The sequence below is a fragment of the Oncorhynchus gorbuscha genome, linkage group LG09 (assembly GCF_021184085.1).
Source record: "Oncorhynchus gorbuscha isolate QuinsamMale2020 ecotype Even-year linkage group LG09, OgorEven_v1.0, whole genome shotgun sequence".
Taxonomy (NCBI): domain Eukaryota; kingdom Metazoa; phylum Chordata; class Actinopteri; order Salmoniformes; family Salmonidae; genus Oncorhynchus; species Oncorhynchus gorbuscha.
In genome coordinates this window covers 48,755,361-48,777,994 of record NC_060181.1, presented here as the reverse complement: position 1 = coordinate 48,777,994, position 22,634 = coordinate 48,755,361, and the positions used below count along the sequence as shown (strand labels likewise).

The following is a 22,634-nucleotide window of genomic DNA, read 5'->3' as shown; positions in this document are numbered from 1 at the left end:
TGAGAATAGCTTTTTATCATTTCGTTTCTGACATGCAGAAAAAAAAATCCATCTAACCAACAAGCTACTTGAATTATGGAGGCGAAACAACAGTAAACAGTTTTGATTTTAAATGAATAAAATTAGTATATACATAAGAAATGTGTCCTGAAACTGCTGATTTGCCCAACTTAAAATATATATATTTGAAATCATTCTGACAATAATTATTTGTTATCAGAAAAGGTTATCACTGTTGCTAAGTAGTGTCCCTGTTTCCCTTTCTGTAAGGGTGTGGAGCTTTCGCATCTCATAACTTAAAGGACAATTCCACCCTTTTGGTATTTAAATAAAGGTTCAATAAAATACATTTGTTTCATTAGCCAATTGTTTTGCATGTCAGCAAGACATAGAACTTTCAAAATGCAGAAATACAGCCAGTATTATGCATAATACCAGTTGTATGTCTGCATTTTGAAAGTTATTTTTCTTGAAATTGTGATTGCTGACATGCAAAACATTTTGGGAATATATCAATAATTGATTAATGAAATAAATACCAAAAGATAGTTTTGGGGTGGAGTTTTCCGCTAAGGCCTATAGCCGACGGTCATCGTGTATTATAAATAGCCGAACTTGCAAACTTGAAATACATGAATGGTCACAATACCCATGGATCCAGTAGAATTAAGCGGAACTTTTCCATAAACATTCCATTCATTTCCCTATAGACTTATTGTCCATGGGACAATGCGAGGCATGTCACAAGTCAGTCAGCATCACACTGCAGTTGGACGTCCCCCTAAAATAAACGGTTTAGTCAACATTCAAGAGTTGGACAAGCATGAAAACCGATATAGCAGGGTTCAAGAAATTAGGAATGAAATTAAGCCTTCACTCAAGAGTTCCCTAAAAACACCTCGTCTGTCTGTCGCCCAAATAGTGATGAGTGCTAACAAACACGACAGCGAGTGGAAATGAGCTAGAACAGGCAACATAAAGTCGAATTGGGAACCCGGGGACGGAGGGAGAGTTGGAATGTGATTGTTGGCTGAGCATCTCGCTGTCTGTGTTCACGCAGTTGCGGTAATAACAAGGTGTGCAGGTGCCCATGTGCGCGCCAGGCCTTCACCTGTTCCTAATAGCTGATACACATTTCTGACGGAATATGCGGCAAGTTAGGCTTACATGTATAACTCAACTTTCATTTGACCTCCTATCAAACAGCCCCTTATTTACCACTTATTATTCATAAATGTCAGGGAGTAACAGGCAAATTGGGAGAGGATGAGTTTGCAGTACAAATGATGGAGGTGTTAAACAATGAAAGTGTTAATATATTCACCTGCAAAAAATGCATAGAACCTTTTACACAGATCTGATACCTGCATTTTGGTTACAGGGTCTGAGAAAATTCCAGGCATCATGACTAAAGGTAGCTTTTATTTTTTTACCACTAGCCCTTTCAGATATAGGAAGAGGCTGGTCTAAAAATGCAGGTGTGGTACATGAATGGGATGTAGGTCTGTGTATGAAAGGGATATTAGAAAGTCAGTGATATTGTCAATAATGTCATTCACATGTAAAACCAGCACGTGACCAATGAAACACCATGAACAATCCATTATCATGTCGTCAGTATCCGTTCATTCATTTGTGAAGACCAATACCATTAGACATCTTAAACATACATTGCATTCATGTTCAAATTAAGGAACCTGACATATAGACTCATTTAATTTTGAAATAGCTACATAAAATGCATAGAACATATATATTTAACCAGAAACCGAAACAGTGACAGGTGAAGTTGGAAATGTAAGTTTAAATATTGTCAAGTTTTGAAGGTCCCTTGGGATAGGCCTATGACAGGAAGCAGCGTCACTAAACAAACAACACTTCCCACCTCCAAAGTTATTGAGCATTCCATGAAAGGGCCTCCAGATCTGACAAGCAATATAACCGCTGCTACACCGAGCTCCAACATATTAAAATTACAAGTTGGAGGGACTTTGTCACACTGTAACGACTCATTACCATTGGCCCGACACCCTGACTCAGTTTATTAGCCTCCTAGCAACTGCAGACAAAGAGGCCAGGTTTTAGTGGGATCCGCCTTGGCCGGGCTTGCCTTTGATCTGTGCCCGTTAAGGAGAGGGGAGTCAGTGCCCGAGCACCCGGGTGTTGGTCCGCAGAGAGAGGGTCCCTACCCCATTGAAGTTGAAATGTAAAATGGTTAATGTTAGGGTAGAGGTTAAGATTAGGATTTAGGATACGGACGTCCCAAGGATCCCGGATAGCACTAACCGCAGAGAGTGGTGGACTGGTCTGTCTGTCCCAATACATTGAAGGGGGCATTAGCTTTCACCAAAACACAATGACAGAGAGACAAATAGGCTACATTTATACAATTATTAAGATAAAATCTTAGAGCTGATAATTTTCTGATAAATTATTATTTGGTAGCCTATGAAATAGCCAAATCAGAAAGAGCAGTCACTTTTAGAACATTTTGTACACAATGATACCAGGTTTCAGCCGCCTCGCTCAGTCTCTCGGTCTGCCTCTGCTGCACTTACTGACACATATTATTCACAGACAATAGGCATCTCAAAATGAAGTTAGTGACGCTAAAGCACTAGAGACTATTGTAGATTGATACCATATAGGCCTTATTTAATATTGCGAATAACATTTTCAATAGAGATCTAACAATGAAAGTGTAGACCAAGTAATATTTATAAACGTGCCTGCAACAAACATAATAAACAAAACAAACACACATTTTTATAGACTATTTATGAAAGTTTGTTCATTTGGAAGATACATTATTTAATGGAAAATAGGTTATTATATTTATAGGCTACTATTTTAAATTGAATGAGCATAGTAAATCACATGAGTTTTTTAGGCCTTTTTGGGACTTAGTTCTCTTAAAATACGTTCAAAAATCAAACATCAATTTCCGTTTCCTTTATATGTTTCCACAATGGGTGGATTATTTTACATCCTAGCTTGTCTCATTTGAGCCATTTCATGAAAATAATACAAATTATTTGAAAAATATATTTTTTTTACCACTGACTGTCACAAATACACGCCCATCACACACATTTTGAACCAAGAGTCTTAATGTAAAAACAATATTCAAGTAATTATTCATCAATTTAAATCTCTAAACACAGACATTTTTCCAAAATACAAATAACATGAAAAAACGAAAACCTTATCATTATGTTCAAATAGGCTACTTCTAAAAGGAAATATTTTTCGAGCCTTCAAAATGTTCTAACAAAAAAGACAATTATCTCTGCAAAAATGATATCAAATGAGAACTTTAGTCTACTCACTTACAGATGAAAATGAGAGAGATATAGGTGTAATAGTAGGCCAGTCTTCTCAGGAGACTTCGTACAGTATCTCAAAAGAGTGGATACTGAAAAAGGCAGGCCTACAGTAAATGATAGGAAATCTGAATACAGTCTAATTGGAGAGTTAGAGGGTTAAATCACATTACATGTAACATTGCCTCATCAACTCATCATTATGCTACATATGCCTCAAAATCACTTTAGGACTTTAATTGTCAAACTGTGTGGTCAAAGACTTCTGGTGTCTATTATTTAAACTAGTTGTTTTATTACATGGGAATATTCTTTTGTTGAAATTAATGTGTTGCATATTGTCATTAGCACACTATTAAAATAATGAAGTCCGTATTTGGGCAAATCTTCGCCACCTGCCACCCGGGTACCATCAAGATTAATGGAAAAATATGTAAAACATTTCATTTAAATGTTCATCTGACATTGTTTTGGTCTTAATTTATGAAAGCAATCTCGATCAACATAACTGGGGCTATGAAAACAGCCTCCCAGCCTAATAGATTCCCATCTCAATTTTGTTGAGTGAGGTTATAATCATGTTAATTGCAATTTACTCTCTCTGGGAATACCAGCAAAATGTATTTAAATAAATCTGTCATTGCCAGGGCTGAGAAGATTATGTCAGTTCCATTAATGTCATGTCTTGGTGAATTACACTGGATAGATAGGCAGGAGTGATGTGTCAGTCAAATCAATCACACACCAAAATAACAACCAGTGGTAAGTTAAACAGTGTGAAACAAGGTAGCCCTAAAGGTATGGTTGATTTGTCTGACTAAAATTTCAGACAGGTCAATGGCCGAAGCACCTGACCTGAAAAAGGGTACTGTTGCATATTGTCGCCTGGAATCCAAACGGAATAACATTTCACTATTGTTAAAAACTTCAGTTAAACATAATGGATTCATTTAGGATCCCAGACTATACGGTTATTGTATTGACACGGAAACATATGGCAACGTTTCAACACCAGGTCGATCGCCATACCCCCTTGACCTCCAACTCAGATCCAAATGTCTCCAACAATGCTGGGTACACATACGCACGAATGGCAGGCCTATTCTGCAGCCAAGTATAATTTGATGTGCTATGACAATGCTGTCAATATTGTGCTAAGACAGTCCATTGAATTAATACCGGTTTTATACTTCCAGAGAAGGGGTGACATGGGTGGAGAATAGCCCCACCAGATATAGCCTTTCCTGGGCACGGACACAGGGCAGACAGAGTAGCATGGAACTCTGGTACAGGCCACACAACTTGGTAGGCTACTGTATTCAGAGAATTGATGGGTTATGCCACTAGGGGTTGAATTATGGAGGTGCATGCCTGTGGGTGCTGGGCACGTTTATGATACAGTACAAATGTGGGAACACCCAGTGCCATCGGAAATGTCAACATTGGTCTTTCCCACCGCTTCAGGGTATCCCCAAGAAACAATGCATCATTTAAACATATCAAGAAGTTTTACCGTATGGCCAATGCTCTTCTAAAAAACAACTACATTTTCTCAACACATAGAACCAAGTTTATGTGTCATATTCACATTCCTAGTTGAGGCTCGGAAAAACATATACATAACAGTTATATTAAGCTTTCAGAACAGCCTGCCCTTTTGGGACTATATTTCTTTATAAGAAATGGAAATTATTAAACTATATATTTGAACACGTGCAGGTCTGCTTTTAAGACACTAGCCTTCACACTCAAGTCCCACCAAAACTACACTTGCATTATTCACACTCAGGCCTCCAAAACACACGCACACACTTCAGAGGGGGGTTCCCAAAGCCACTTTGTGGAATAAGCAGAAGTCAACTCCAGACGCTCCTGTCACCCAATCACAGCGACCGAATAGCAGGTGGAAAATGAGAGGTAAAAACAAGCAGAACACCATGACAAAATCACAACTAAATGAGAGTGATAGGCAAAATAAGTGGGAAGGAGTGAGAAAGAGGTGTGAGGGTGACAGAGAGAGAGATATGTGGCCAAATGCCAAGTTTTTTTTTGGTTGGGCACAGTGGTGGCTTCGATCTTTTTGTCTGGCTTTGGCCTGGTACAGACCTGAGAGCCCGCTCCAGACACAATAGATCATACAGCAGCAAGTCACACCCACCCACACCGTACTGCCGTTTCATTACCATGACCACCAATGGCACCATTAACCATTCAACACATTATGCCTCAGTTCCCAGTTAGTGGCTGTGTAGCAGCAGTTAGAAAAGGAACCTCACCACAAGGAGAGAAGTAAAAACAGAGAAATATGGACAATCGTTCATTTTTTATTTTGCGATAAATGGTCAAAGTGTGTGTGTGAGAATATGTTTGTGTGTATGATACACAGAGACAGTGCATGTATTTACATGTTAGTGCCTGTTTGAATCCGTGGTTTGTATGCATCTTTGCTGCTGAGGTCAGCGTGAGCCTGATGCCCAGTTCAATCGTATTAATTACGGCCCCTTCAAGAAGAACATCGGCCCTCAGTCCACACACAAAGACCTCAGCTTTACTGACAGGACTGAAGCAAAATCTCAGATTGTTGCTATAACTAAATGTGTTAAGGCTCTTTAGCAAACAGAGCTTTGATGTGGGGCTGAGTGCTGGGGCCCGAAGGAGTGTGTCTGTGTCTGTGTGTGAGTGTGTGTGCCCACAGTGCCCAGCCTGAATGGAAGAACAACAGCGTCTTGTTGTGTTTGTTTAGCCTTTCACCCAGCTGGACCCTGGAGGTGGGTGAGCATCTGTCATGACCCAGGAGAGGCAGGAGGCAAAGGCACACGCACTGCCAAAAAGTGCCCGCACCCCTCCATTACCACATGAAAAAATACTATAGTTTACTATAGTATAAACACTGTTGTATTGGGGCGGCAGGAAGCCTAGGGGCGGCAGGTAGCCTAGTGGTTAGAGCGTTTGACCTGTAACCAAAAGGTTGCAAGATCAAATCCCCGAGCTGATAAGGTAAAAATATGTCATTCTGCCCCTGAACAAGGCAGTTAACCCACTGTTCCTAGGCCGTCATTGAAAATAAGAATTTGTTCTTAAATTACTTGCCTAGTCAGTTAATAAAGGTAATAATAAAGGTAAAAAAAAAATAATAATAATACAATAATAAAAAATATATAGTAATTGCAGACTGTAATGATGTTGCGGACTGACCTGTGGTACCTACTGTTTACTATAGTATAATTACTGTGGTGGTTTTGCGGACATTACTGTAGTATTTACTATAGTGCTTTTGTTTTATGATCTTTGACATATAAGTGGGGATCTTATCCTTGAGAAAACCTATTAGACAAATAAGAGCACATTTTCCATAACCTGTATGTAGGTTGGACTGGGGTCTGAACAGATATTTCATAGCTTCTGCTCTTTCTTATAACGTGTAGGGAACACATTATAGTCTATACTTGGCATGTAGGTTTCTCACTTATGGGTGGCGGGAGGGGAATGGGGAGGGTATAGGCAAATTAAGTACTGTAGCATTACTGTAGTATTTTTGCTGACTTTACTGTTGTGTTTTTGATGACTGTAGTATACTGCAGTATTTACTATAGTATACAACATTGTATAGTATGTACTACACATGATCGAGGGATACTACAGTGTGTCAAGGGATACTACAGATTCTACAGGATACAACAGTTCACTACATCATTCTATAGTAAGTACTGTAGTATTCTATAGTAAACTGTAGAATTTTTCATGTGGGTTACCATTGAAACAACTGGAATTCTTAAATAGTGCCAACCCGAACTGTAATGTGCTGGCATGGATATTTTCTTCTCAAATTGCCCTTTCCAGCATGGTTCCAGCAACTATGGTACATGCGCAACCAGGCCATCGCAGTGCAGTGCAGTTTGGCACAGTCAGTAGTATGAAAAGTGTAAAATAATATCCTGCTTTACAACATTAACATCAGTCTAAAACATTAACCGTAAACCTGTCATTCTTACCACAAAGACACCGTAGGATATGAATATCAAACATTTAGTGCTTTATCAGTGAACAAATTAATCAAATGCATTTAATTTATCAACAATAATCAATTTAATAAAAACAAAACAAAAAAACACCTAGAATTTAAGTGACTATACACCAGGCCTAGTACAAAGTTTCTGAAATGTTGGTGCTTGATACCAGCTGATAAACCTGTCTGGTCGAAGTATTTTGGGTGTCCAGTGGTATACATTCACCTCTCGCTAATGCCAGGGTATACATAAAAGTGACACTTCTCACTGTCTCTCAACTTGTCTCGTTTTTCCGTCCCCTCATTTCACTCCTCTGTTCTTTCCTCCCCCCATATCTTCTTTCAGAGCGCCTCACTTCCCCGTGACGGCAGCAGCTAGCGTTACGATGTTCTGAGCCTGCTTCACTGAGGGCATGTCGATCATACTGCCCCGGAAGTTGAAGGCACCCTGGAGACAGGGAGAAGAGGTCAGTGGAGAATACTGGTGAAGCTAGTGTGCATCCCAATAATATCTCCTTTCTCCAGAAGTGTGCATTTGTTTACTTTCCTTTCAAGTATATGGAAACTCTCTCTAGTTCATGTCTACACCAATCCAATGCTTTTAATACTTGTGGGGGGTAGTGAATGAGTGCACATTCAGGAGGAAGGAGAGATTATTGGGACTCAACCAGAGAATGCTTCCTTATCTCCTCCCCTTCATCTGCACTGGTTGGAAAATACTTGACAGGTAAAAACATTTTGTGGAAGCTCATCACTAGGTTGGCTTGCACCTGGTTAGATCATTTCAGATTGGGCCAACAAAGTAGAAGAGGCAAGGAATTAAAAAAGACCCAATGTGTTAGTACTGGGGGGCAAATCCTAACTTGAGGTCTTGCACGTGTTGCTCCAAATTTCAGGGAACTTTTGGGGTAATAAAAGTTCACCGTAAAGAGAAAACAGTGTCCGACTCATTTCAGAGTCATCAGCACCTCACCAAAAGGGTGAGTTTTCTTTTTTATATATACATATATTTAGTCATTTAGCACAGGGGTTCTCAAACTTTTTGGGGCCAGGGACCCCTTCAGTGATATCAAATGAATCAACGACCCCCTTATAATCAGAACACAAATCGAGTGAGAAACAAATAGCATACAAGGATTTTCACTATTGTTGATTTATTAAACAATGAATGACTTCGACAATGCATGGCCAGACAAACCAAGTCTCGGGCCCAGGGAAGGAACATTTTAAAGGACCATCTCTTGGCATAGGAGATAACATTTTTCAGTTTTCAAGCTAATTTCCTGCAATTCTACAGATTTTGTCATGTGGCAGAGAGATGTTTGGTTGTTGCAGCTTTAGGGTTGGGGGGGGGGGCTTGATTTATTAGAGATAGCTTGTGTCAATTAAAGAAAACCTAGTGGATAATGCTGTAAATATTGGTAAAAAAATAAAAATAAATAAAACCCAAAACAACTGGCCCTAGTCATAACAACTCTGATCATGGGTTGACATTGACTATTTTGCTGCAGAACACCATTAATATGGACAGGAGATATGTTCATTTATTGACCTACATATTATGATATTTCAGTGTCTTTATTTGACAGTTGTGAAATTACCAGACTAAAAAGCAGACATTTCTGATCAGCTCATCAGCCAGTTACTTCACAAGCAACCTAAAATATCCTGAGCTCAGTTCGCTAAATGAGGGAAAACATTTTCTAAAACTAGACAATATAAATAAGAAGACATTGGCAAGGCATTCACAGTCAATAACAACTGAGAGAGTTCAGGAAGAAACAAATGCCGCTGGGGCAGAGAAAGAGAATGACTCTGCTCTCTGCTCAAACGCCTTAGATAACACGCACACACACAAGGGTTGGGTAGGATGGTCCCTAGGACGATGCTTAGTGTAGGCAGGGCAGAAGCCGACAGGCAGAGAGAGAGAGGTGTGGGGCAGATTGTGTATTTCTCACACCAGCCTCTCCCTCAATAGGCAGACAGCCCACAGAGCACTACACACAGGAGGCAACGATGCACTAAATTAGAAACAATAACCACATTTTATTTGTCACCTGCGCCGCATACAACAGGTATTTCGGGAAATGCTTACTTACAAGCCCTTAACAAACAATGCAATTTTAAGAAAATATAGTTAAGAATAAATCAACTAAAGTTGGAAATAAAAAAATAACCCAATAAAATAACAATAAGGAGGCTATATACAGGGGGTACCAGTACCGAGTCAATGTGCAGGGGTACAGGTTAGTCGAAGTAATTTGTTCATGAAGTTAGGTGTAAATGACTATGCATAGATAATAAACCGCCAGTAGCAACATTGTAAAATTAAAGGGGGGAGTCAATGCAAATAGCCCGGGTGGCCATTTGATATTTAATAATCTACACATAATCAAACACTCCGCCCCACACCATTCCATATTCCAAACCCAAATCTACTCTACTTACCCTGCAGTGTCACACTGGCGAGTATACAGAAAAGGACATTAACGATTAAGAGGTGTGTGTGCGCATGTAAAGTGCATTCAGAATATTTAGTATTTAGTCCCACTGAGTTTTTACACGTTGTTACGTTACAGCCGTATTATAAAATAGATTCAATAAAACATTTCCCTCATCAATCTACACACAATACCTCATAATGACAAAGAGAAAACAGGGTTTTACATGTTTTGCACATTTATAAAAAATAAAAAACACAAATACCTTATTTATATAAGTATTTATACCCTTTGCTATAAGACTTGAAATAGAGTCAGGTGCATCCTGTTTCCATCCTTAAGATGTTTCAACAACTTGATTGGAGTCCACCTGTGCTAAATGCAATTGATTGGACATGATTTGGAAAGGCATACACTTGTCTATATAAGGTCCAACAGTTGACAGTGCATGTCAGAGTAAAAACCAAGCCATGAAGTTGAAGGAATTGTCTGTAGAGCTCCGAGACAGGATTGTGTCGAGGCACAGATCTAGGGAAGGGTACCAAAACATTTCTGCAGCATTGAAGGTCCCCATGAACACAGTGACCTCCATCATTCTTAAATGGAAGAAGTTAAGAACCACCAAGACTCTTCCTAGAGCTGGCCGCCTGGCCAAACTGAGCAATAGGGGAAGAAGGGTTTTGGTCAGAGAAGTGATCAAGAACACAATGGTCACTCTAACAGAGCTCCAGAGTTCCTCTGTGGAGGTGGGAGAACCTTACAGAAGGACAACCATATCTGCAGCACTCCACCAATCAGTGGCCAGATGGAAGCCACTCCTCAGTAAAAGGCACATGACAGCCCACTTGGAGTTTGCCAAAAGGCACCTAAAGACTCTCAGACCATGAGAAACAAGATTCTCTGGTCTGATGAAACCATTATGGAACTCTTTGGCCTGAATGCCAAGCGTCATGTCTTGAGGAAACCTGGCACCATCCCTACAGTGTAGCATGGTGGTGGCAGCATCATGTAGTGGGGATTTTCTTCAGCTGCAGGGACTGGGAGCCGAGTCAGGATTGAGGGAAAGACGAACGGAACAAAGTACAGAGAGATCCTTGATAAAAACCTGTTTCAGAGCGCTCAGGACCTCAGACTGGGGCGAAGGTTCACCTTCTAACAGGACAACGTCTCTAAGCACACAGCCAAGACAACACAGTGACTTCGGGACAAGTGTCTGAATGTCCTTGAGTGGCTCAGCCAGTGCCGGGACTTGAACCCGATCGAACATCTCTGAAGAGACCTGAAGCTGTGCGGCAACGCTCCCCATCCAACCTGACAGAGCTTGAGAGACTCTGCAGAGAAGAGAATGGGAGAAACTCCCCAAATACAAGCTTGTAGCATCATACCCAAGAAGACTCGAGGCTGTAATCACTGCCAAAGGTGCTTCAACAAAGTACTGAGTAAAGGGTCTGAATACTTATGTAAATTTGAAATTTTAGTTAAAAAAAAAAAATTGAAAACCTGTTTGTGCTTTGTCATCATGGGGTATTGTGTGTAGATTGATGAGGGAAAATAAATATTTAATACATTTTAGAATAAGTCTAACGTAACAGAATGTGGAAAAGTCAAGGGGTGTGAATAGTTTCTGAATGCGCTGCACAAAGGGAGGCACAGTAGAAATGTCATATCATGGAGCAGAGCTAGATGACCCCTGGTATAACTAAATAGATATTTGTACTCTTTATATTTTCTTGCATATAATGGCATAGCATGAGCCATCCTGTAATGTGTATTTTAATGCAGTTATGCACTGATGTCATCCTGTGAATTTCGTTCTAAAGTCCTAAGCAACGACACGTAAAAAAATATTTCTTAACTCTATACTCTGAGGCTGACTACTATAGTTGATTTACCTTTCCCAGCTTCTGGTACTCGTCAAAGGCAGCAATCAGTTCTGTAGCCCACTGGACCCTCTCCTGACTGGGTGAGAACTCCTCCTGTACCGCCTGGACCTGGTTGGGATGGATCACCTGCTTACCTGTATAGTGAAAAGGAAAATACATACATGTACATGAGCCTATACATGAACACAGAAATATCAATAATATCTTCAAGCGAATAACTTAACAATCATCTGCTTATCTGCATAGGGACAAAGATAAACAGCCTACATTATGCAGTAGATATTGTACAAGCATAAAGAAACGCCAACAACATCAGAAAATTAATACAACATTTTCATGCTTTATCAGTTGGTTGAAATTAAGAGGTACCAATGTTAAAATCATTCTGTGGCTTACTGAGAAATTACTGAGAAAAATTCATCTCAACTGCTAAATACTTGGTACATGTTGTCGCTTTTCAAATTACTTGGTAAAATTAATTACGTATTTCTTGACATGTTATTTTATCAACAAAGACCAGATAAATAGTGGACTGTAAAAATAAAGTGTCACTGTGATTAAATTATTTTTGTAGAGGCTTTTATATTGTTGTATTGGAAGGTAGCCATCCACAAGCCGTTCTTTCTCTGGTGGGCGAGGGGTCTGTGCCCAGCCGGTGGCCCCACGTACAGCCGGTATATGTGTGTTTGATTGGTGTGTGTTTGTGTTTTCAGTCAGTGTGTGTTTGGTCAGTGGCCCTGTGTTCAGAAGGTGTGTGTGTGTGTTTGGCCAGTGTGTGAGTTTGTGTGTGTGTGTTCTGTCAGGGTCTCTCAGACTGTGTATATGGGACACCGTGGGGCGAGAGGAAGTGATGCATCACGAGTATCATGTGGTGTCCTCTCCATTTTGTCCTTGAGCAGCACCGTATCATGGCTGTACCTCGGCTGTAGAGGAGAAACTTTGCTGCACGCTTAGTTACGCTTCAATCTCAGCCTGAACCCATCTGGAACAGGACCCTGACTGCTGCTAAACAGGCCTGTGAGAGCTCAAAGAATACACAGTGAGCATTTCATTGTTAGTCTACACCAGTTGTTTACGAAGCATGTGACAAATACAATTTGATTTGACATACATACACAGGCAGGCTGGAAACAAGACACACACACAGGCAGGCACACATAAATAATTCACTGCAGGTGTACTGTTTTTTTCTTTCCATCACAAACACACAATAAAACCATGCTATTACGCAATAATATTGTAATAATTCAGCTGCCAAATTCTATTGTACAATCATTCTCACCAGTCTTAGAAAATATGACAGCATTCAAATCGGATCTATTCCATATCTAATTTCTCCAAAACCTCAAAAAGAGCACAATTTTCTCTGAACCAACCAATTCTTTCAAAGTCCAAATAATCCCCAACCAGTCAAACAAAAAATGCTAAAAGACCAAAAACACCACATTTTTGCCCCTGTATGTCTGTACTTCACAACATTGGCCTAATTTAAAATACACTCTAATCGAGAGCGATTTACAGGAGCAATTATGGATAAGTGTCTTGCTCAAGGCTTTTCACCTATATCTACTTGGGGATTCGAAACAGCAACCTTTTGATTACTGGCAAACCGCTCTAACCGCTAGGCTACCCGCCACCCAACTACTAAGGAGTTAAACCCATTCTGACACAATCCACAACTCTCAAACTTGTAGCAGAGAAAAGAGAAGAGTTAGTGCGAGCAGGCAGGCAGTTAGCTCTCGGCTAGCAGAATGGAGCCCAGTAAAAAATTAAATAATAAATAGACCCCCATCTGCCCCTCTCATTCAGGTTAACCACTGAGAAACAGTGTCTGCCTTTTATGTTTCACTTAAGAGAGTAGTTTGATGATGATATGTGAATTGTTTTTTACAATATATTTTCATTGAGGTATTTATTTATGTGAGGGTATTTGAATTCAAAAACTTGAGAAAAGTCAAATGCTACTTTTGCTGTTTACAGAAAATAATTTGTCGGAAGTTCCACAGAGGGATCATGAGTGTGTGTGTGTGGACATAAGGATTCTGCATGCACAGTTCCTTTAGGGCTGGCTATGTTGGATAAACATCCTAAAGAGGTGTCCTTGCTCCCATGTCTGAGGGGCGAGTATGTGTCTGAATTGTGTGTTTTTCACGTTCAGAGATAGCACTGCAGGGATATATCCTTCCTGTTTGGCCCTGTCCGTGGGTGTCCTCGGATGGGGCCACAATGTCTCCTGACCCCTCCTGTCTCAGCCTCTAGTATTTATGCTGCAGTAGTTTATGTGTTGGGGGGCTAGGGTCAGTTTGTTATATCTGGATTACTTCTCCTGTCCTATCCGGTGTCCTGTGTGAATTTAAGTATGCTCTCTCTAATTCTCTCTTTCTCTCTTTCTTTCTCTCTCTCAGAGGACCTGAGCCCTAGGACCATGCCTCAGGACTACCTGACATGATGACTCCTTGCTGTCCCCAGGCCACCTGGCTGTGCTGCTGCTCCAGTTTCAACTGTTCTGCCTGATTTTATTCAACCATGCTGGTCATTTATGAACATTTGAACATCTTGGCCATGTTCTGTTATAATCTCCACCCGGCACAGCCAGAAGAGGACTGGCCACCCAACATAGCCTGGTTCCTCTCTAGGTTTCTTCCTAGGTTTTGGCCTTTCTAGGGAGTTTTTCCTAGCCACTGTGCTTCTACACCTGCATTGCTTGCTGTTTGGGGTTTTAGGCTGGGTTTCTGTACAGCACTTTGAGATACAGTGTCTTGCGAAAGTATTCGGCCCCCTTGAACTTTGCGACCTTTTGCCACATTTCAGGCTTCAAACATAAAGATATAAAATTGTGTTTTTTTTGTGAAGAAACAACAACAAGTGGGACACAATCATGAAGTGGAACGACGTTTACTGGATATTTCAAACTTTTTTAACAGATCAAAAACTGAAAAATTGGGCGTGCAAAATTATTCAGCCCCCTTAAGTTAATACTTTGTAGTGCCACCTTCTGCTGCGATTACAGCTGTAAGTCGCTTGGGGTATGTCTCTATCAGTTTTGCACATCGAGAGACTGAATTTTTTTCCCATTCCTCCTTGCAAAACAGCTCGAGCTCAGTGAGGTTGGATGGAGAGCATTTGTGAACAGCAGTTTTCAGTTCTTTCCACAGATTCTCGATTGGATTCAGGTCTGGACTTTGACTTGGCCATTCTAACACCTGGATATGTTTATTTTTGAACCATTCCATTGTAGATTTTGCTTTATGTTTTGGATCATTGTCTTGTTGGAAGACAAATCTCTGTCCCAGTCTCAGGTCTTTTGCAGACTCCATCAGGTTTTCTTCCAGAATGGTCCTGTATTTGGCTCCATCCATCTTCCCATCAATTTTAACCATCTTCCCTGTCCCTGCTGAAGAAAAGTAGACCCAAACCATGATGCTGCCACCACCATGTTTGACAGTGGGAATGGTGTGTTCAGGGTGATGAGATGTGTTGCTTTTACGCCAAACATAACGTTTTGCATTGTTGCCAAAAAGTTCAATTTTGGTTTCATCTGACCAGAGCACCTTCTTCCACATGTTTGGTGTGTCTCCCAGGTGGCTTGTGGCAAACTTTAAATGACACTTTTTATGGATATCTTTAAGAAATGGCTTTCTTCTTGCCACTCTTCCATGAAGGCCAGATTTGTGCAATATACGACTGATTGTTGTCCTATGGACAGAGTCTCCCACCTCAGCTGTAGATCTCTGCAGTTCATCCAGAGTGATCATGGGCCTCTTGGCTGCATCTCTGATCGGTCTTCTCCTTGTATGAGCTGAAAGTTTAGAGGGACGGCCAGGTCTTGGTAGATTTGCAGTGGTCTGATACTCCTTCCATTTCAATATTATCGCTTGCACAGTGCTCCTTGGGATGTTTAAAGCTTGGGAAATATTTTTGTATCCAAATCCGGCTTTAAACTTCTTCACAACAGTATCTCGGGCCTGCCTGGTGTGTTCCTTGTTCTTCATGATACTCTCTGCGCTTTTAACGGACCTCTGAGACTATCACAGTGCAGGTGCATTTATACGGAGACTTGATTACACACAGGTGGATTGTATTTATCATCATTAGTCATTTAGGTCAACATTGGATCATTCAGAGATCCTCACTGAACTTCGGGAGAGAGTTTGCTGCACTGAAAGTAAAGGGGCTGAATAATTTTGCACGCCCAATTTTTCAGTTTTTTAAATTTTAAAATAAAAAAAAATATCCAATAAATGTCGTTCCACTTCATGATTGTGTCCCACTTGTTGTTGATTCTTCACAAAAAATACAGTTTTATATCTTTACATTTGAAGCCTGAAATGTGGCAAAAGGTCGCAAAGTTCAAGGGGTCCGAATACATTCGCAAGGCACTGTATCAGCTGATGTACGAAGGGCTATATAAATAGATTTGATTTGATTCAGTTATCTTCTAAGAAAATATTCCCCCTTACCTCCTCGGGCACCGGTTTCAAGTTTATTTTTGTTACATGCACAAGTACATTGAAATGCCTTTCTTGCAAGCTCTTTCCTAACAATGCAGTAATCAATATCAGTAGTACTGAGTAAAGTAGAACAAAACACACGAGAAATAGAAAAAATAACACGCAAAAGTAGGTAAGCATCAGCGTCAGTGCCAAAAACACATTTACAACGGGCAGGGACGCTGGAGTGGTAAGGGTGGATATGTACAGGGGTAAGGTGACTAGGCATCAGGATATAAGATAAACAGAGTAGTAGCAGCATATATGATTATTGTATATGTGTGTGTACGTGTGTATAGAGTCAGTATGAATGTGTGTGTGAGCAAATGAAGTGTATGCGTGAGTATGTGTGTTGGAGTGTGAGTGTGCAGAGAGTCAGTGCAAAAAAACAATACAATAAAAGATAAATTCAGATAGTCCTGTAACCTTTTTGTTAGCTATTTAGCAGTCCTGACATGATGACTCCTTGCTGTCCCCAGTCCACCTGACTGTGCTGCTGCTCCAGTTTCAACTGTTCTGCCTTATTATTATTCGACCATGCTGGTCATTTATGAACATTTGAACATCTTGGCCATGTTCTGTTATAATCTCCACCCGGCACAGCCAGAAGAGGACTGGCCACCCCACATAGCCTGGTTCCTCTCTAGGTTTCTTCCTAGGTTTTGGCCTTTCTAGGGAGTTTTTCCTAGCCACCGTGCTTCTACACCTGCATTGCTTGCTGTTTGGGGTTTTAGGCTGGGTTTCTGTACAGCACTTTGAGATATCAGCTGATGTTGAAGGGCTATATAAATAAATTTGATTTGATTTACAGCTTCGGGATAGAAGCTGTTCAGGAGTCTGTAGATGTCAGACTTGTTGCTCCGGTACCGCTTCCCGAGTGGAAGCAGATAGAACAGTCTATGGCTTGGGTGGCTGAAGTCTAACAATTCTCTGGGCTATCTTTTCACACCACCTGATATAGAGGTCCTGGATGGTAGGGAGCTTGGCCCAAGTGATGTACTGGGCTGTCCGTACCTCCCTCTGTAGCGTCATGCGATCGAGGGGGGTGCAGTTGCCATACAAAGCAGTGATGCAGCCGGTTAAGACACTCTAAACTGTATAACTTTTTGGAGGATTTGAGGGCTGTTGTGTTTCTTCATAACTGTGTGCGTGGACCATTTTAAGTCCTTGGTTATTTGGACACCGAGGAACTTTAAGCTCTCGTCCTGCTCCACTCACTAAAGTGGACCTAATATGGATGGGCGAGCGTACACCCCTCCATTTTCTGTAGTTCACAATCAGCTCCTTGGTCTTACTGACATTGAGGGAGAGGTTGTTGTCCTGGCACCATACTGCCAAGTCATTGACATGTAGGCTGTCTCATTGTCGCCGGTGATCAGGCCTACCACCGTCGTGTTATCAGCAAACTTGAAGATGATGATACTAGAGTTGTGTGGCCACACAGTCGTGGGTGAACAGAGTACATGAGGGGACTAAGCACACATCCTTGTGGGTCCCCCGTGTTGAGGGGTCAGCGTGGTGGAGGTGATATTGCCTACCCTCATCACTTGGGGTCAGATCACTTAGTTGCAGCGGGAGATGTTCAGTTCCAGGGTTCCATTCTTGGTGATGAACTTGGAGGGGACTATGCTGAGCTGTAGTCAATAAACAGCATTCTTATGTAGGTATTTATCTTATCTAGGTGGGTGAAGGCAGTGTGGAGTGTAATTGAGATTGCGTTGTCTATGGATCTGTTGGGGCGGTATGCAAATTTAAGTGGGTCTAGGGTGTCTGGGATGATGGAGTTAATGTGTCCCATAACCAGCCTTTCAAAGCACTTCATGATTACAGATATGAGTGCTACAGGGCAGTAGTCAGTGTGGTAGGTAGCCTTAGAGTTATTGGGAACAGGAATGATGTGGGTCAGCTTGTGGAGATTACAGACTGGGACAAGGAGAGATAGAGAATTACCGTGAATATGCCTGCCAGCTGTTCTGTGCATGCTCCGAGAACGCAGCCTGGAATACCGTCCGGCTCCGTGGCCTTACGAGTGTTGACCTGATTAAAAACCTTACTCACGTCGGCCTCACAGAGTGAGATAACCCAGTCCTCTGGGTCAGTGGGGGGCCCTCATGCACAGCTCGGTGTTGTTTTTGTTGAAGCGTGCCGGGTTAAGAATGTGTATGTACTCTGTAATATGAACCTTCAATTATCTTACAGTTTCTAACATAATAATATCCACATGGACACTCAAGTAAATAGAAAACAAATCTGGTTTCACAAGAAATTCTACCCGACATACAGTGGGGCAAAAAAGTATTTAGTCAACCACCAATTGTGCAAGTTCTCCCACTTAAAAAGATGAGAGAGGCCTGTAATTTTTATCATAGGTACACTTAAACTATGACAGACAAAATGAGAAAAAAAATCCAGAAAATCACATTGTAGGATTTTTAATGAATTTATTTGCAAATTATGGTGGAAAACAAGTATCTGGTCACCTACAAACAAGCAAAATTTCTGTCTCTCACAGACCTGTAACTTCTTCTTTAAGAGGCTCCTCTGTCCTCCACTCGTTACCTGTATTAATGGCACCTGTTTGAACTTGTTATCAGTATAAAAGTCACCTGTCCACAACCTCAAACAGTCACACTCCAAACTCCACTGTGGCCAAGACCAAAGAGCTGTCAAAGGACACCAGAAACAAAATTGTAGACCTGCACCAGGCTGGGAAGACTGAATCTGCAATAGGTAAGCAGCTTGGTTTGAAGAAATCAACTGTGGGAGCAATTATTAGGAAATGGAAGACATACAAGACCACTGATAATCTCCCTCGATCTGGGGCTCCACGCAAGATCTCACCCCGTGGGGTCAAAATGATCACAAGAACAGTGAGCAAAAATCCCATAATCACATGGGGGGGACCTAGTGAATGACCTGCAGAGAGCTGGGACCAAAGTAACAAAGCCTACCATCAGTAACACACTACGCCGCCAGGGACTCAAATCCTGCAGTGCCAGACGCGTCCTCCTGCTTAAGCCAGTACATGTCCAGGCCCGTCTGAAGTTTACTAGAGAGCATTTGGATGATCCAGAAGAAGATTGGGAGAATGTCATATGGTCAGATGAAACCAAAATATAACTTTTTGGTAAAACCTCAACTTGTCGTGTTTGGAGGACAAAGAATGCTGAGTTGCATCCAAAGAACACCATACCTACTGTGAAGCATGGGGTGGAAACATCATGCTTTGGGGCTGTTTTTCTGCAAAGGGACCAGGATGACTGATCCATGTAAAGGAAAGAATGAATGGGGCCATGTATCATGAGATTTTGAGTGAAAACCTCCTTCCATCAGCAAGGGCATTGAAGATGACACGTGGCTGGGTCTTTCAGCATGACAATGATCCCAAACACACCACCACAACGAAGGAGTGGCTTCGTAAGAAGCATTTCAAGGTCCTGGAGTGGCCTAGCCAGTCTACAGATCTCAACCCCATAGAAAATCTTTGGAGGGAGTTGAAAGTCTGTGTTGCCCAGCAACAGCCCCAAAACATCACTGCTCTAGAGGAGATCTGCATGGAGGAATGGGCCAAAATACCAGCAACAGTGTGTGAAAACCTTGTGAAGACTTACAGAAAACGTTTGACCTCTGTCATTGCCAACAAAGGGTATATAACAAAGTATTGAGATAAACTTTTGTTATTGACCAAATACTTATTTTCCACCATAATTTGCAAATAAATACATTTAAAATCCTACAATGTGATTTTCTGGATTTGTTTTCTCATTTTGTCTGTCATAGTTGAAGTGTACCTATGATGAAAATTACAGGCCTCTCTCATCTTTTTAAGTGGGAGAACTTGCACAATTAGTGGCTGACTAAATACTTTTTTGCCCCACTGTACATGTTCTTTCCCGTATGAGGGTGAAGAAGGATCTTAGGTTGCTTCCTGTGAGCAACAGCTGCACATTTCTTTGTTTATTCAAATGTACATTTTGATGCTCTTGCGGAAAATAGTAGAATATGTATGTAAAAATGTATGTAAATAGTGAAAAAACAAAGAAGCAGTACTGCAATGTGACATCAGCTATAAATATGGGTTTTTGTCAAGTGTTCCCAAAGGCTGAGGAAGGCTGCCGACAAAACGTGTCAGTCTGTTCTGACCTCTGCTGCTAAAAAAATATATTAAAACTTAAAGAATATTTCAGTGAGTGCAGGTTTTTTCTTTCTTCAGCCATATGCCTTTTGAACCCTACACACAAATACTTTTTGTAACTACAAATTTGAGCTGAGCACGCAAATTTCTCTTTCCCCTCATTACCACCCATTCTGGCACTGCCAGGGTTAAAGATAAGAAATGTTTGTGTGTGTGTCTAATGAAGGGAGAGTGACAGAGCACACTGACTGACAGGGTGACTCAGGTCCCTTCACTTACACCCCATTGGCTCTCCCAAAACGCATTAGTCATGCCCTCCAGCCAATCCCAGGCTGCCATGTGGTGCTGGCCCCCCATTGGAGGATTGCTATTTAGCAAAGTGTTCTCAGGCGAATGATGGGCAGGGTCCCTGGGATGCCAGTGAAATACCATTTGAAAAAAGCACAGAATTTCCACTGAGATTCGGGTAAATGCTTTCTCTCTTTGCATGTTCTGCTGGTTTTTCCAGTTAAAGGAGAACTTCACAGATGGGAGGTGGCAAAAATAATGCTTTGCCACTGAAAATCTTTAGTATTAGCACAGAAAAGGCCACCATTTTATGGTAAGACAGTGGGCGGGGAAACAAAAAGTCTACACAGCCACAAAATGGACTTGCTACAAAAATCATATGGACAAGCTACAAAAATCATGTACTCCGGAAAATATAGCTGAAGAGCCTATGCCATCATATCAGGAAAATAATGTTGCTCCAATTCTAAATCCTTCTAAAATCACTCAAAAAAAAAAAAAAACATGCCACTTTATGGTATCAGCAGCATGTCCATCATAATGGTCAATTACGGAGACCGGCAGTCTTTTGTATGACAATAACCGGCTGACAAAATGTAATGACTGCCACAGCCCTAGTCAGTACTGGTCAGTAGTTGTGTGGTTTTCGTCAGTAGTTTTGTGTTTGTGGTTAGTAGCTGTGGTCAGTAATTGTGTGGTTTTGGTAAGTAGTTGTGTGGTTCAGCAGTTGTGTGGTTGTGGTCAGCAGTTGTGTGGTTGAGGTCATAGTTTTGTAGTTGTGGTCAGCAGTTATGTGGTTCAATAGTTATGTGGTAAGTAGTTGTGTGGTTGTGGTCAGTAGTTGTGGTCAGTACTGTTCAGTAGCTGTGGTTGTGGTCAGTAGTTGTGGTCAGTAGATGTGTGGTCAGTAGTTTTGTGGGTGTGGTCAGTAGTTGTGGTCAGTAGCTGTGTGGTTGTGGTCAGTAGTTGTGGTCAGTAGCTGTGTGGTTGTGGTCAGTAACTTCCGGTCACAACTTCCAGACTTGTCTCCGTGCTGCTGTTTGTTGGTACTTTGTTGCTACCTGACAACTTTACCGGAGCTAATTTACCAACATCATAAGTTTTATTTTCCTCGCTCAATTTATTTCATTCAACTTTTTCACCCGGACACTTTATCTGGACATGGTTCTACAGGACATCCACCAGCCGAAGCGTAGTAGTAACATTAAGCCATCTAATTGCAGTCGCTGTACTCATAATAGACAGGAAAACTATCGCCTTGTGGTGAGGATAGCCATGCTGCAAGCCCAGCTTCAGACGCAATCGTTAGGCAAGGTCAATTTAAGTGTAGGAAAGGATGAAACAGCATCAGTGCCGCCAATAAGTACAGATGGCAGTATAAATCACGTCAAACAGTCCCCGCAGCCGGACAATTTTCTCAAGGCTTCTGGAGGGAAATGCTGTCGGAATGCTCAACTGGTGTCGCTCATTCAGCCGAAAGAAACTTTCAACAGGTTAGAAAGATGTGTTGGCATCAAGTAATTGCTTCTGGCCTCCTCCCAATTAGGGGGAGTGATGAGCTCAAAAGCAGTCTCACAACTCAATCGATGGTTGATAATGTTTTTCTGCCCCTCTCAAAAGATAGAATTTGTAGATAATTGTCCCTCTTTCTGAGACTCACCCACAAACAGGACCAAGCCTGGCCAGCTGAGGAGAGAAGAACTCCACCCAAGCTGGAGGAGTGCTCTTATCTTATCTATCAACATAAACAGGGCTCTAACTCCTCTAGCTCCACAATGAGATAGGGTGCAGGCCAGGCAGCAGGCTGTCAGCCAGCCTGCCAGCGTAGTGGAGTCTGCCACTAGCATAGTCAGTGTAGTCAGCTCAACTATCCCCATTGAGATTGTTCAACATGTCTCCGGACCTTCTCACTGCCACAGGCATACCTGGACCTAGTTTTGTCCCATGGAATAAATATAGTGGATATGAAATTTCTTCCACATAATCCTGGATTATCGGACTACAGTTTTATTATGTTTGCAAATGCAACAAATGATCTGTTTAGACACAAACCTAAAATCATCCAAAG

At 41.4% G+C, this 22,634-nt stretch overlaps 1 protein-coding gene across 1 annotated transcript in view; it reads right to left on the bottom strand.

Annotated features, from left to right (window-relative positions):
* Positions 1-5,631: 5,631 nt before the first annotated feature.
* The window catches only part of clybl (citrate lyase beta like), a 150,367-nt gene continuing 133,364 nt past the window's right edge, over positions 5,632-22,634 (bottom strand). Inside the window, exons 7-8 of the mRNA XM_046364047.1 lie at positions 11,663-11,787; positions 5,632-7,777 (exon numbers count right to left, since the gene is read on the bottom strand). Of these exons, the coding sequence (XP_046220003.1) occupies positions 7,682-7,777; positions 11,663-11,787 (221 nt within the window). The 3' untranslated portion in view covers positions 5,632-7,681. The remainder of the gene's footprint in view (positions 7,778-11,662; positions 11,788-22,634) is intronic.